The sequence below is a fragment of the Syngnathus acus genome, chromosome 15 (assembly GCF_901709675.1).
Source record: "Syngnathus acus chromosome 15, fSynAcu1.2, whole genome shotgun sequence".
NCBI classification, from domain to species: domain Eukaryota; kingdom Metazoa; phylum Chordata; class Actinopteri; order Syngnathiformes; family Syngnathidae; genus Syngnathus; species Syngnathus acus.
The window spans coordinates 8616956-8631512 of record NC_051100.1 but is presented as its reverse complement, the minus strand read 5'-3'; the positions used below and the strand labels follow the sequence as shown (position 1 = coordinate 8631512).

The window sequence follows — 14557 nt, the reverse complement described above, 5'->3', positions numbered from 1 at the left end:
CCCCTGACACTATCAGAGACTAGTCTGACCTTGGTGTTAAAGCAGGCGTATTTTCATTTTCAGGGTGATGGTCTAGTTCAGTGTGTTTGTGAGTTTGGGCATTCATGCCATGCCACCTGGCGTATCTGCAAATTTGGTTTACAAAAGTAGACTAGATTTTGGACGAGTTAAAAGCAGGTCTAACTCATGGCGCAGGTAGTGTAGTGCTATTTTTGACGGAGCCACAAATTCAGTTGTCATGGGATTTTGTTTATGAATACGATACCTGCATGGGACAACCCCTCTGAATCATTACGTTACGCCCAAGTTACCTGTGTAAAGATGAGCAAAATACCAAACAAAGAAAACTACAGCCATGTGCAAAAATAGTGCCCTACTATACTTGAAGCGGCTACTTCTTTTAAAGAACACAAAGAATTCAATTCAAAATCATTCATTCTGAACATACACATTCTAGATTCTGTCTTACACAACCTACGGGGCAATCAAATTTATTGGTTCCATTGTGGTCCAAATTTGTTATCAACTGTAAAGTCATTTCTGTAATTTCAATCCTTAGCCTGAGAAACGTGCAATGATCCATTTGCAACAATTCCAAGGTTAGCTATTCCATTAGGGCAGGGGTGTCAAACTCGTTTTTTTCGCGGGCCGCATTGTAGTCATAGCTTCTTTCGGAGGGCCATTATGACTGTCAATCCAAATAAATATATGAGCACCTCATATTATATCCAGTAAAAGCTACAAAACAAACTGACAAATAACTCGTTTTCAAATCAGACGAGTAAAAACTGGTCAAATATCTAAAAGAAACAATATTATTAAAAGTGAAGACAATTTGCAATTCTAGTAATGACATGAATTTGATGCACAATTTGTCTTCGCGGGCCACATAAAATGATGTGGCGGGCCGTATCTGGCCCCCGGGCCTTGAGTTTGACACCTGTGCATTAGGGTCATTTCGACTAATTGCATTCAATTACAACTGCTGTACGGTTCCCCTTGTCACCTCCAGCGCACAAAGCCATCATTCACTCGGCCCGCCTTTCGTTTGACAAGTATCCATGTATGCTACTAATACACTCAATAATAGTACCCCTTGGCCTTGGCTTCTCACAGATCAACGGTGACTACAATAGAGCAAGGCAGACACAAAAATGATGGTTTGAAAGTCCAACAGACAGAAAGGTGCAGATTGCATCGGAGGGAGCAATCATTTTCGAAAGCAAGGCAATAATTGTTCCACCAAGACTTATACTGCTGTCATCGTAATCTCACTGAAAAGCCTCGTCCTTCATACTTAAGAGGCCCCATTAAAAATCTTTAGCGTAATTATTCTAATCTAAAATTCAAAGCTCACGCACAGATGCATAACTGCCCTTCTGTTTGCTGTGGTTCTTCCTTTTATTCTTGCTCTGCTTTTCGCCACACACAAAAGGCTGGGCTGCAACAAAAACAAGAAAAAAGGGCTTCTTCTCCAGAGTATTGGTCATGAAAGTAATACCAACACAATGGTGTTGCCAGGCCCGCAGGGCACCATGCAGCATCCTATTACGGTACCCAATGAGCATGCACTGCACACAAAGATAATAGAGAAGTCCCCGCCTGGCCTTATTCTTTTTACTGTTATCAGTACACAGTGCACTTACATGACTCCCCCTGCATTCACTTCCCCTTCTCTCTGTACCTTTTACCTCAAGCTGACCACCCCTGCCCCCTCTGTCCATCTCACCCTCTATCCGATTTTTTTTTTCCCCCCCACCTTGCAGTGCGGAGTCCGCAGAGTGGATTGATGGTGGGGGTTGGCTTTTTTTCTTCAGTCTCATAGCTGTATTTTATTTCCCCATCCCTCTTCTGTTCATGAACCTGCTCAGGCTGCCTCCAGAAAGTTTTAAATAAAGTACAATGGAGACTATGGGCAAAGAATTGGAATCAATGAATCAAAAATTATAGTGAGATTTGTCTGGTTTTATCTTTTATAAGTGTTCTGATTCCATCGATAGAGGAAATGTCCCAGTATCTGTACTGACAACTTTGTTCCAAAAGACAAAATGAAACGAATCCGACCAAATCAGGTCATTTGGGGGCGGCTCAGCTGAATCTCCGCTGTCTGGAAAAGTAGATAAGCTTGGCCATCTCATACTAAACCAAATCACCACTAGGCAATAGTCACAGGCTCTCTTTGGTGGCCTGCGGATGGCATTGTTCATGTGCCACAGTGGGGATCAATACATTATCATAACGCGATTATAGTCTCTTTTAATTGACCCCAATATGAGACTGGCCATGTTTGACACCCATCCAATCAGCTCGAGTGCAGAAAATAAAAAATATTTTTGCTCATAAATAGACACATTTTGAATTATCTGTCTGTGTTAGCCGAAAGGCACCTTTCCTTATTATTTATTTTATTTTATTGTTATTCTCTTTTAACAATATGAATTTTCACTATTTAGAGGTTATGATGGTGTTTTATATTCATAATCACTCTATTGTGATTGTAGTATTATTATTATAGGTAAAATACACATTGTGAGTTACTTAATGATTCCAAGCTTCTAACGATTCTTTTTTTTTTTTAATTAATATTTAATGCTTTTAATACGATTCCATACAAAATTGCTATAAACATCCTGTGACAACTTGACACAATCTGCAGCCAAATTCAATGAACTCAAGAAACGAGTTTTAAATCCTTTTCAAAGGTGCTGTGCCTTTGTAGTCATTCAAGCTGATGTAATGAAAAATGTCTCTACATTTCTTTTCTTTTCCTTTTTTTTGCCACCAAGACCTACTTTCCTTCAGGTCTCTGTGTTCCTGTCTGCTCAGGGGCCATTCACCTCCAAAGCATTGTTAGCTAGCAGATCTTTAATCTGCACAGGGTGAATTAATATAGTTGATGGAACAAACATTGTCAATCTGCAAGAAGAATGAAGCGGACTGAATTCAATCCCTGCAGACAATAGGAGAGGGGAAAGCACTTACACTTTAGCTCTGGTGAAGTTAGTGGTCCTGACAAAAGGTTGATGCAGAGTTTGTCCTCATTTATGCCAAGTGGCCCTTCAATGTAAAAGTGGCGTTTTTTTAGGATTCTTCTCCTCCCGTGGCACTTCTTTGACACTCATTTACTGAATAACACTATTCCATCCGCAATAACCCTGCCCATGCAAACATATGACACTCACTTGTCCGTGTAGCTTTTGTCAAATCCATTTTACGGAAGATAACTATGCAGTATAGCTCTATCTTGACTGTTTTATTGTTCCATGTATTACATGTTGTAAATAGACTTTATTTCTTGTCATCGAGGCTATTCATTACAAGATTGATATTTGTAATGTGTTACATTTTCTTTTCAAACCAACAACCAAGAGTGACATCATTTAAATTTAAGTGATGTTTATTTTGAAAATGTATGTACTTAACCAGTAAAAAAGCATTTTAAAATTTTCAGAGTGGAAAGATAAATGTGGTGGATACAAGACTTGATAATGAAACTTGTAATGTGGTTTGTTTTATAACCTAGCTTTATTAATCCAAAGGATGAAACTATTTAATTTCAATTAATGTAGACCTAATTTGTTGGATAAAATAAATTAAATGTTTGTTTAAATAATGGTTCATTAAATATTTGTTATAAATACACAAAACATTTTCAATATAAAACATGTAAATGTGCAGTTGTTTAGCTGTAGAAGTATGAACGTTTGAACCTTTGACCTTACAGATTGTAACCACTGAAATGTCTCTTTAAACTTTAAAGGCAACAATGATAACGAACGCCTGGCGATTGCTAGACAGCGAATCCCATTCCGACTTGGTCGAGTAGTTGACGAATGGCTACTCGACAAAGGTAAAATCACTGATTAAAATTTCAAATAGAATAATTTCATCATAATTAAGTTGTTGCAATATTTTGTAAACTCTAAACATAAAATAAAACATGAATAAAATAAATGATTTGAATAGTTAATATAATGTTACTGTAATAATGTATGTATTTGGTAGTCAGCTGTTTTAATACGTGTGAATTTATGGTTAAAGGGACTATAAATATGAATTTAAATCCACATTGTTAAAATTTCTATAAATTATAGTAGCATTTTGCTGTAAATTTGCTGTAAACTTCTAAACAATAACTATAAATTCACTATTTATTTGTTTTTGCTTTTATGTGCATTGTTTTTTTCATGTTTTTGACAGATGCCTTTTAATGTTTGTGATTAAACTGCTAGAAATTATAAATAGAGAACAATTCGAATTGGCGTCAAAATTCTGGAGTCCCTTTAACATATTGTGTATAGGGCTTTATTTCAATGAACTGTAACATTAAAACAATATGAGTGCATGCTTTGATTTTCCAATGTAATAACCAATTCATATTTTTCACATAAAATGTGAAATGACCCCCCCCCCCTTTATGTTTGATTCCTTTATTTTGCTCTAACCAACTTCCATATCACATTGTTCTTATTTGTTTTTGTGTTGTTTTTCATGCTTAACCTTCTTTAGTTTATTATTCTTTGATTGCGTTTGCTAAAAGGAGTCTGGATGCCTCCGACTATAAAATGCCGCATTGTCATCTTTTCTATCCGTGCTGTGTACAAATTTCTTAAATTTTAAAACTTGAAATAAAAAAAACAATTATAGAAATAAATTTAAATGCATTATCGATTATATAAATGCTATACATATGTATGTATTTATTAATATATTCATCTTTCATATTGACATATCATAGCTACACTTACCAAATCACGATTTCTTGTTTATATGAGACTAACCTTTTAGCAAAGTTGCATTTTCTTTTTTCGTATTTTTGTTTTTTCCATAAAACAGGCATGTCATCATAGTAACTGCAATAAATTGCCAGGGTTTGCTTCTACAACCCGTAATTTATTGGTCTCATTAGCCACTGGCGAGTGTTATCTTTTTTGGTATTTGTTTACTTGAAAAGTCTGCAATCCAACAGATTTGTATATGTAACATTGTTTTCCCACAGGGCGGCAGCTTACTATCTTCAACAGCCAAACTACTATACAGATTGGTGGCTGGGAGCGAGACCGGACTCGATCCTTTCAGGGCCAACTTTCAGGCCTCTACTATAACGGCCTGAAAGTGTTCAACATGGCCGCAGAGGGGGACCCCAACATTAAGATCCAGGGCAGTGCGCGGCTTGTAGGAGAGTCGCCTTCTTCTATAACACCGCAGTCAAGTACCACAGCCAATCGGTCCGAAACGTCCACGACCATTATGGAGCTCACCACCACCACTGCGTCGAGTCGACGGGTCAAACAGACCACACCACGAGAGCCTCAGCAGGTAAGCTGGTCTTTAAATGATTGTTTTTAAATACTGTTCGAACTGTAAATCAAATCTTATGATACATGCATCGGCCACTGTATGAGGATCTCTATCCCTCTGCTTCTGCTTCCTAAATGCCTTCATTCCGTCTACCTTTTGCATAAATTATTTAATCACTAGGGACAGCACCACTGATATGCAATTAAATGCAGCCCAAAATCTGGATTTGTTAATCATTAAACAGAAGTGATTTTGATATAGGTCTCTGAAAGTAAAGAAAGCCACCGCTTAAAAGCACATTTCAATTAATTCCATTATTCTTAATATACTAACCATTCGGTAATATTCCAAATATAGGTTGAAGTTGATACCTTATCGATGTTTCAAATATGTATTTTGGTGCCAAAATGAATCGGCCATCACTGTTAGAATGTTAAATATTCCTTATTCTCTCATTCACCATGCATATGAAGTTGCAGATAAGAGTTGGATTGATCAATAAAACCGAATTAGGATAATGCTGTTGTCTGTTTGTACCAAAGAGACGGTTGAGTTGATCCATTTGATTAAAGAGGTGTTCTGTGATGAAGGCAGCAAGATGAATGAGGCATTGAAAAAATGTGCACTGGGAGTTGTCATTGTCTGTGGTTTGATTCTACCTGACGACCTTTCCGCTGAGAGCTCCTGCAGAGGGACGTTTCAGTCTCAGGACATTGCTTTGTGTCTGGCTTCTGTTCAAAGAGAAGCATTCAGAGTCCTTACCCTTGAATAGCTCGTGTTTTTAGCATTGTCCTCCTGGTTGAATTCCCCTCTGATGGCCATTTCAATTCAGTCATTTTTCATTTTTAAATAAGCTTTACATTCAAATTGGCTTTTAGCATGATTGGCCCCAGTGAAACAGGCACGGCATGGCAATATGTTTGATTTAATTTCATTCATTGGATTGTTGCAAATAATTTTCATATTACTTGCCTTGAAATGCTGCATACAATTACAGCAACTTTTTAGCAGTACTGTCACACAACATTAGTTGCATCTGCACTAATAAATAATAATAATCTTTTGTTGTGGATGACCTGGTAACAGTAGTTTATTGTTCCAATCCTTTTTAATCGTAATCATCCATGCACTACTTCTCTTATCCAGTAGCCACAGTATCTGCCTTCAGGCATTCTTTGATGGTCTTGGTCCTGCATTGGATTATTGTTTGACAAGCTAAGGCTGCAATCTTAGATTTCACACTAATCCTGCATGTGCCGGTATTCAGACCTGAGCTTTATCTGGGGGTTTGAATCACTCCTCAGGCAACTAATCTTAGGCAGTGGAGACTCTTCAACTGGAGCTTTACGCGATGAGAACCGCAGATTATTTGGTCTTAATTTTTCTTAAGATCATATCTGTCATTACATTTTTAAACATATTACAGATTCCTGGCCATAATATTGCCACTTCAAAGGTATTCCAAGAATTGTATGAGTATGTATTTATAGTCTCCAGAGCAATATGCCTTTGTACAATCCCATTTTTTTAACCGTGAGGTTGAGGTCAAATGAATTGGAGAACTGAAAGGCAATAATATTGGTGTCAATTAAACATCCTTAGAGCTAATGTTAAAAATATTTTTTGTTGAACACCTCTCAGTCTTGTTAACTTTGTAGTAAGTTTTTGCGCAAGGTCCAACAAAATTATTAACATATTTTCGCAATTATTAACAGGTAGAAATTTCTTTCTGCCGTTGTATTAAACGAACTTTGGCTCATATGGAGTACAATCACATCTGACAAATATGTTGTAGTGATTTAAAAGCTCTAGCCAATCTCTTCATCCATTTTCAATACCACGACCTGGGCAAACCAGAACCTATGCTATATGCCTTTTTCGTAATCTTGCTTTGGTGGGCCTGAGGCTTGGTCACACCCTTTGCCCACTCCGGGCCAACAGATGGCAAGGGAGCTGCGACAGACCCTGGCCTGCAGCATTTGCTCCCTATGACAGATTATATCCATCATCTTGATGTCACCAGAGGCAATTATGGAAACTAGCCTTCAATATTATGCCATACACACTGTGAGGCACACGGGTGTCTCACTGACGGCATTGAAAATGCATATCAGCACATGCTGATGTGTTTTCATGGCGTAATGCGACGTTCAATATGTTCAATTGGTATTAGTAATTGCTGTTTGTTTTGTATTTTTTCCATTCTTCGAAAATAATCTCAATCTTTCGATGGTTCCCCCATGGTAGTATATCAGAGGCTAACAGATTGTTCCACTTATACTCTTTGAATGGCAAAAATGAAAGCTAAGTGATTTGGGGTGTAATGTTTCATAAAAGAGTGATATTGACACTCGCCCTTTACAGCATATTTTATTAACCATTTTGTCATCTCACAGAGCATTGGCTCTTATGATTATGCTCTTATGAAAAAACGACCATAAGAGAACTCTTGTTATTCATTTATGAATAGGAGTTTTGTGCCGACTATTCAATAAGACGCACTGACGCTTCTTTCATTTTAAAAAATGTATTTTCTGGGGAAAAAAATGTCAGGCCAAAGCTCTTTAAAAGCTTGTGTTTAAAACCTCTGCTGTCACATTCCAATGTGTGGTGCTCAAAGGAGAAATGGATGTCTTACTTAAGCTGTGGATAAAGCCTTTAATTCAATAAATACCATCTGATCTTCACAAATAAGCATTTAATCCAACATATTGAATAACATTTGGTAAACAAGAGCTGGAACCTACACAACTATAAATTGAGCATTATGACTATGTTTACTTGTATGTAATTTGTAATATACCAATTATCATTGCAGCATAGTCGTTAAATCTATAGGAGCCAAATAGCTCAATGAAATGCACCTTGAATTCATGTGAAGTGACATTAAACATGGAAAAAGGCTCATTATGTCATGACATCATCCAAAATAAATTGAGACGTCACAGTCTTCATGAAGCCCTTGTAGGACGTCAATGGTAAATGGAGCAGAGGAATTTGTGTGTTGGCAGATCAAAATGAAATTAAAAAAGGAAACATACATAATTTATTTGCCATAGTGCATCGTCAAAGATTTGTTTTGGATTTCTAACTGGTGCATGTCTGAAAATGCACATCGTCTTGCCTTCATGCAGCTGACTCACAAAATTGCTCATTGTGATTTTCGGTGCTCATTCAATGGAGAATGACACATCCAGACCTGGAAGGCAGGGATCTGATTATGTGGATGCTCAGTGAGACACACTTGAGACCCAACCTACTGTTGGGGGCAAAGCAGTTTTTTTCTTTCTTTGTGTTTGTTTTTGGGGGGGAACGGGGGTTGTTTTTGGTTTTTGGTTTTTTTTTAACACCTCGCATGGGACTTGAGCCTTCAGTAGATTCATCTCAGCCATAGAGAAATCTATATTGGGAAGACAAATTTGTTCCTGTCACCTGATGAGGGACTGGGACTCCATGTCAGGAAACAGCTCCAGTCAAAAAGTCAATGATTTGTTGACAAGTTTCAAATCCCTCTCTTTCTCTCTCTCTCTCCTAAAACACACTTGATCATGATTGGGTTTATCAGCTATTTTTAGTTTTTGACACCGAACTAGATTTCTAAAATGATACACGTTTGTTAATAACGAGACATTACGATAAGCCATTCCCTTTTAGAACTCCTCACATATCCTATTCTTCACTCCAACTGGGCACTTCTGTGCTCTTGAAGCAGATTACAACCAAGGTGAGCTAGGGATGCACACTGAACTCCAGATTCGATTTCAGATAAGGAAAACAGCGAATGGGGAGGGCGAACACAGCAGTGGAGACATACTATCTGAGACATCTGTTACTGAGAGTAAGGGGGTGAAATGTAATGTGTAATATTGAATATGCTATGCAAACAAGCAAATGATTAAAAATAGTCGGAGGTAGGCTTCGTGAATTTGATTTAAAACATTTCTGCATTGAGCGTAATTAGCCAAGAGATCAGCACTAATGATCTGCTTGAGGCTGTAATCAACATGCCAGAGGATCAATTTGCTTAATCTGCGCACTCACCCATATGATGCTATATTAGAAAATGTTCTTCAGGCATTTAATGCAAACATTGCGCAATACATTTCGACATACTATACCGATTGATAAAATTCAATTCAGAAGCTGTTTTGAAAATTCTCCCTTTACAACATTTCCAACCCATATCTCTTACTGACATGGTAAATAGGACACGTGGAAATAGCATCAGTGGTTCCATATCATCTGCAACCACATCTTATCAGTGCCAGCTTTATTCGTTGCTGAAAAATGTACATTTACTCTCTTTCGACAAAATAGTTAAGGGTTCTGAGGTCTTGAGGGAATTCTACAAAACAGAGTAGCAGTGCATTAAAGTAGAAATGATCTGAATCCAAAAAGTTGCCCTTTCACAGTGGTGCTTTTGGGTTTTGATGGGAAGCACGACTCATAGGTCCCTGCAGTCTAAAAGAATAATGCTTGCTTTATTCCATGTCTTTTTTTTGTTCATACTATCAGCAATCCAGTCCTGCTTTGAACTCCTTTTTACTACATTTTATGTCACAAAATCAAATGAATTGGAAGTATGTGTCCCTCCGCTGCTGCATGAAATTGGGTGTACCGGGTGTGTGAAGCTTCCTTCCAGCACCTTGTTAGACTGTCTGGGCACAGTGACTTAAACGCCCCAGGAAGATGTATGGCAAGACACGAGTACAATACTACCAAGGGATGAGAGAGGGCCTCAAACTAGATTTTTTTTTGTTTTTTTTTTGTTTTGTTTATATCCTACACTGATATTGTGCCTGAAGTCCAGTTGAAGGAACTGCTGATTGGCTTTAAATAAAGCCCTAGTTCCCTAAAGGGACAATCTCTCATAAATTACACGGTGAAACGACATGTTATTACAGGGTTCACCTCGAGTTGAATGCTACAGAAGTGATAAGGCATAGAGATTAGTCAGACTTTGTTTCTGCTTGATTTTTTGATTTTTTTTTTATCAGTTCACTGGACAGCACAAAGTAGCTGAAGATTTGAGCTTCTTCCTTGAACTGATGCTTACCCTGGCACAACACAATATTAACATATCACATACGATTCTTCTGTTCAGCCCACAACCCTAAAGTGTGCCTTGAGTTTCTGCCCCCTGTGTGACTGAATTCGACACCATTGATCTATAGAAAATGAGGATGATGAAAGTGACTCGTTTACCAGAAGGGTTTTCCCTATTGTTACTCATTCTCCCTTGAGCTATCCAATAATTATCAGCCTGTAAACACTCACCTTCCTTTATTTGGCAAAAGCATTTTTTCGAGCTTCACTATTTGCTATAAATACTACATTTGATTAACACGACATATCAGCTAGCAACTGCTGTGACAATGCGACTCACGTGATCTTGAATGTGTGGGTCTGTGATGTTGACAGCTTGGCAGCAGGAAGAGTGTGGGCGAAGGCCAGGCTTTTTTGCACTGTACTAACCTCACAGTCTGAGAGACTTTCGCCTTCATTATTGCGATGAAATCTATTGAGCATCTGGGACTAAATTATTCATCACCATCGACCCAGTTACAAGCTGCTAAGTTGTCATCAGGCGTTATTATAAGTTGTGATAGCGACGGTGGGCTCCATGGTAATGGCCACTATTTAATAGTTATTATCATTGACTTTCATTTGGTTTGTTAGATCTTTCAGCTTTGCTGTTCTTTGTGAAAGAAAGTGAAAGAATGAATTTCTTCAACCTCCATCTTAACACGAGAAATTCGATTTTGCTCTGCCACTCTCACTGGTGCACTAATGATGTGTTGTTCCCAACATGAAGCTTGAGATAAGAAAGGCCACACTGCCACTCTCGTTACAACTGGACAAACTTTTGAAACCATGAGAATTAATACCAGGTACCTTTTCTTTGGAGTGAGTTATTTATTTGTTTATTTTTTGGGCGTAGGGGATTGGTGGCTTAAGGTAATAGTACAGTAAAGTACAGTCATATGCAGCTCCAATCCAGCCACATTACCTCAATTAAAAAAAAACCGGAGGAGGTATTCCTAGCGCCGCATTATAGGGAGTTTTAATCTGACTTGGAGCTGCTGCATTTCCCAGACTTCATTATAGTTATGAAAGGTAATTATGCTTATACTATCCCAAATGGTATTTTAAATTTGCCTTCCAAGTCTTATTAAAATGAAATGCTTGCATCTTCTTTGGGCCATATGGATATTTTCTTTTTAAAGGCAATATGTCAGTAAACACATGCCAACTCTGATAGAATTTCACAACTTGTCCTCATGCTTTGTAACATTGCCAAATTACTTAGGGTGATACTAACATACTAAAACCTGTTCTGTTGGTGTTTAGTGTGGGTTTGGTGAAAATTCTACATGACCATGAAATATACTTTGGAGTGCTCGGATTGACTTTGAAATAACAGACAGCCTACTTGTTTGTACAGCTTTTGGATTGTGCAAATGAATGTGATTTATGGGATAGAAAGATCAGACAAAGATCAGTTTAGAAGTTTAGACTTTCTAATTAAAATAAAATAGTATCCTCCTTAAGCCTATACATTTTCCAGTCACATACAAATATAGAAATATAGAGATTACTCTCTGACAAGACTGGATAAAAGAAAAAGTGTTTGCCAAGGGATACACAAAGACAGCAAGGTAAAAGAAAACGAGCATCCTCTGAAGAATACATTAGTAGGACAGCACAAGCATGCATCAGATAAACCCTTCAGATGCCTTTTGTGTCCTCCTGACTTTCAGCCTGTCTCCAAAGAGATTTGTTGTGTGCCAAAGAGTATTCATCAAATTAGACCAGAAAGACAACAACGTGAAAAGCTATCACTCTTCACAGAAACGCGCCAACAGGTTATCACCCTGAAAGTCTCTCTCGGTTTTGAGCACCAGGGCATCGGAACACAAAATACCCTGAAGAACAAGTTTTATTCCGCATGCTATAAGCAAAGGTGAAAGCATTCAGGCAAAGCAAAAAGTGTAGTGTTCTGCAGAATAGTGGAGTCACCTTTTTAAATATATACTGAGTGCTGACTAAGCGTTAGAGAGGACATTCAGACCAGGGGTCTACTGAGGCAACTCATTAACGTCAGTGAAATTTATAGATTTGTTAAAGATATAATAAAAAAATCCACACAAACATTAAAAATGCCCACTGTAAATCTAAACTTCAGCAAAAGCATAGAAATGAAATATGGTACATTAGAGAGATGGTTCAATCATTAAATAAGAAAATGACTTGCCATCTGTGATTGGTGGAGTAAATTATTGGAAAGGGTGGCAGGCAACTGAGCGGAATGGAACAATTAATATTTGTATAATTTATGTTTTCTATTGCTTTTGTCCTCTGTGTTAACATATTATCCAAGTGCAATTTGGGCAACATGCTGGTTGTTTGTAGTGTGAATTTGTGTACGCATTTGGAAGCATTTTTTTTCTTTCCTCTTTATGCAGCCATGACACATATCCAAATCTGAATTGTGCAATTTAAGATAAAAAAAAAAAAAATGATTTGAAAATATAGACACTGCGTTAGGTCAGATTTGATTGCCCAAATTTACGCCACACCTTATAGCCTGTTCAGGGTCACCCTTTAACCTTCTGTAAGTAGTAAAATTGGCATTATGCTCCTTTTGGGAATATCCGACACCTGAATAATCTCATGACAATGGATTTAGAGGCTGTGAAAATGTTCATGCATTTTGCATGAACCCTAAAAGCAGGCTTCTCTTGTTTTTCTTTTTTTTGGTCTCCCCAGGCTTTCCCAGCACATCCCACTTGAGTGTGCTCTCTGTTGCTAGGAGTAGTGGCAGATAAATGAGCTACTCTCCTGGTTCCACCTGCGCTTTTTTAGCACTTTGCTCCTGGAATAATGATGCTTACCTGATACATACATTGAGTCGAATTGAGTATAAACTTGTGTTTCAAATCATGAAATAGATTCAACTCCTCATCTAATGCTATTCGTCACTACTTTTCTTGCTGTCAACTACTCATCTAATGCTATTAGTCACTACTTTCCTTGCTGTCAATAGCAATAAATAGAATGTGGTCGTGACAGTGGTGTTACAGCCGTACACCTCCACTAAAGCTTACTGTGTGGTGATTTAACCTACGCGGCGGGTTTCTTCCACTTCTCTTGCACGTAGTAAATCTCAAGGAAAGGTACATGAGGAAGGGAGGTGGAGAGAAGATGACACTGATAAGTTAGGAAAAGGAGCAAAGGAGTATCGATTACATGATCCACCAAATCTGCCAGCGAATGTAACGTGTCAACATCCTACGCCAAGAAAAACAAATCACAAGGCCGAATTGATGGATGTGGCACTTTTGGATCAGTCTGCTACACCATCTGGATAGCAGACACCGTACATCAGAAAATTACATTTACGTCCATGGCCGGGCTTCTCCAACAACTGCTCTTCATCACATCTCCTTTGATGGATAATTCACAGGGCTTTTATGTAAAGGTGATGCTCCTCTGCACTGCAAATGTCGAAATAATGCTATAGACGCAATTAAATCAGATCACCTGCTTCCAAATGGATGTTAAACTAAATGACATCTTTAATTTCCTTAACGTATGTCAATGCTAATCCAACTTGCAAACATATTACAATGCACTGTCAGGCATCAGTGCAATAATAGCACCAACTGAGGGAAACTAAATCCAGCAGCCTCATGACAGAGATAAAATATTTCACAGCAGTTCTTTTTTTTTTTTTTTTACTCTGCCGAGGAGGTTAATTTTCACTTGCTGTCTGTTGGTTTGATGGCAAAACTCAAACAAGTTCAAACAACAATCGGTTATGTTTATTATTCATGCAAACACTGGGAAAAAAATAATAAAGATATCTACTGTGGACCTTTAGCTTTGAGGATTTTTCAGGATATTAGAATTTCTCAGAACGTCTCTGCAGTGGCAAAATGATGAACCGTCAGTTGTGTTTTGGGATGACATTTATACCCCCATTTTTGAAACCAGCAGACACTGAGCTTTGGAACTGACATTTACCCACAAAACTTTGGCCTCTGCTGTTCTACAATAATCCGATTTCATATTCATCGAGTATAAAACCAGTCTGCATGTCTCGCGAATTTAACCTGTGGGACTGTCTGCACTCACTGCTCAACTCTGAATCTGTCTTTGCAGACAACTGAGGACATGCTGGTGGCATCAGCAGAGTGTCCAAGCGACGATGAGGACATCGATCCCTGTGAGCCGAGCTCAGGTGGGTTAGGTT

The 14557-nt window shown here is 38.1% G+C and overlaps 1 protein-coding gene across 34 annotated transcripts in view; it reads left to right on the top strand.

The window, feature by feature from the left end:
• Positions 1-14557, top strand: part of LOC119134656 (neurexin-1a-like) — a 145984-nt gene that overhangs the window by 123438 nt on the left and 7989 nt on the right. For 17 of the 34 annotated variants that reach the window (XM_037271573.1, XM_037271559.1, XM_037271554.1 and 14 more), the window contains 3 exons: positions 3761-3850; positions 5000-5319; positions 14467-14554. In XM_037271573.1, coding sequence (XP_037127468.1) covers positions 3761-3850; positions 5000-5319; positions 14467-14554 — 498 coding nt within the window. The remainder of the gene's footprint in view (positions 1-3760; positions 3851-4999; positions 5320-14466; positions 14555-14557) is intronic. The other 17 variants (XM_037271568.1, XM_037271574.1, XM_037271565.1 and 14 more) reach the window with 3 other exon arrangements.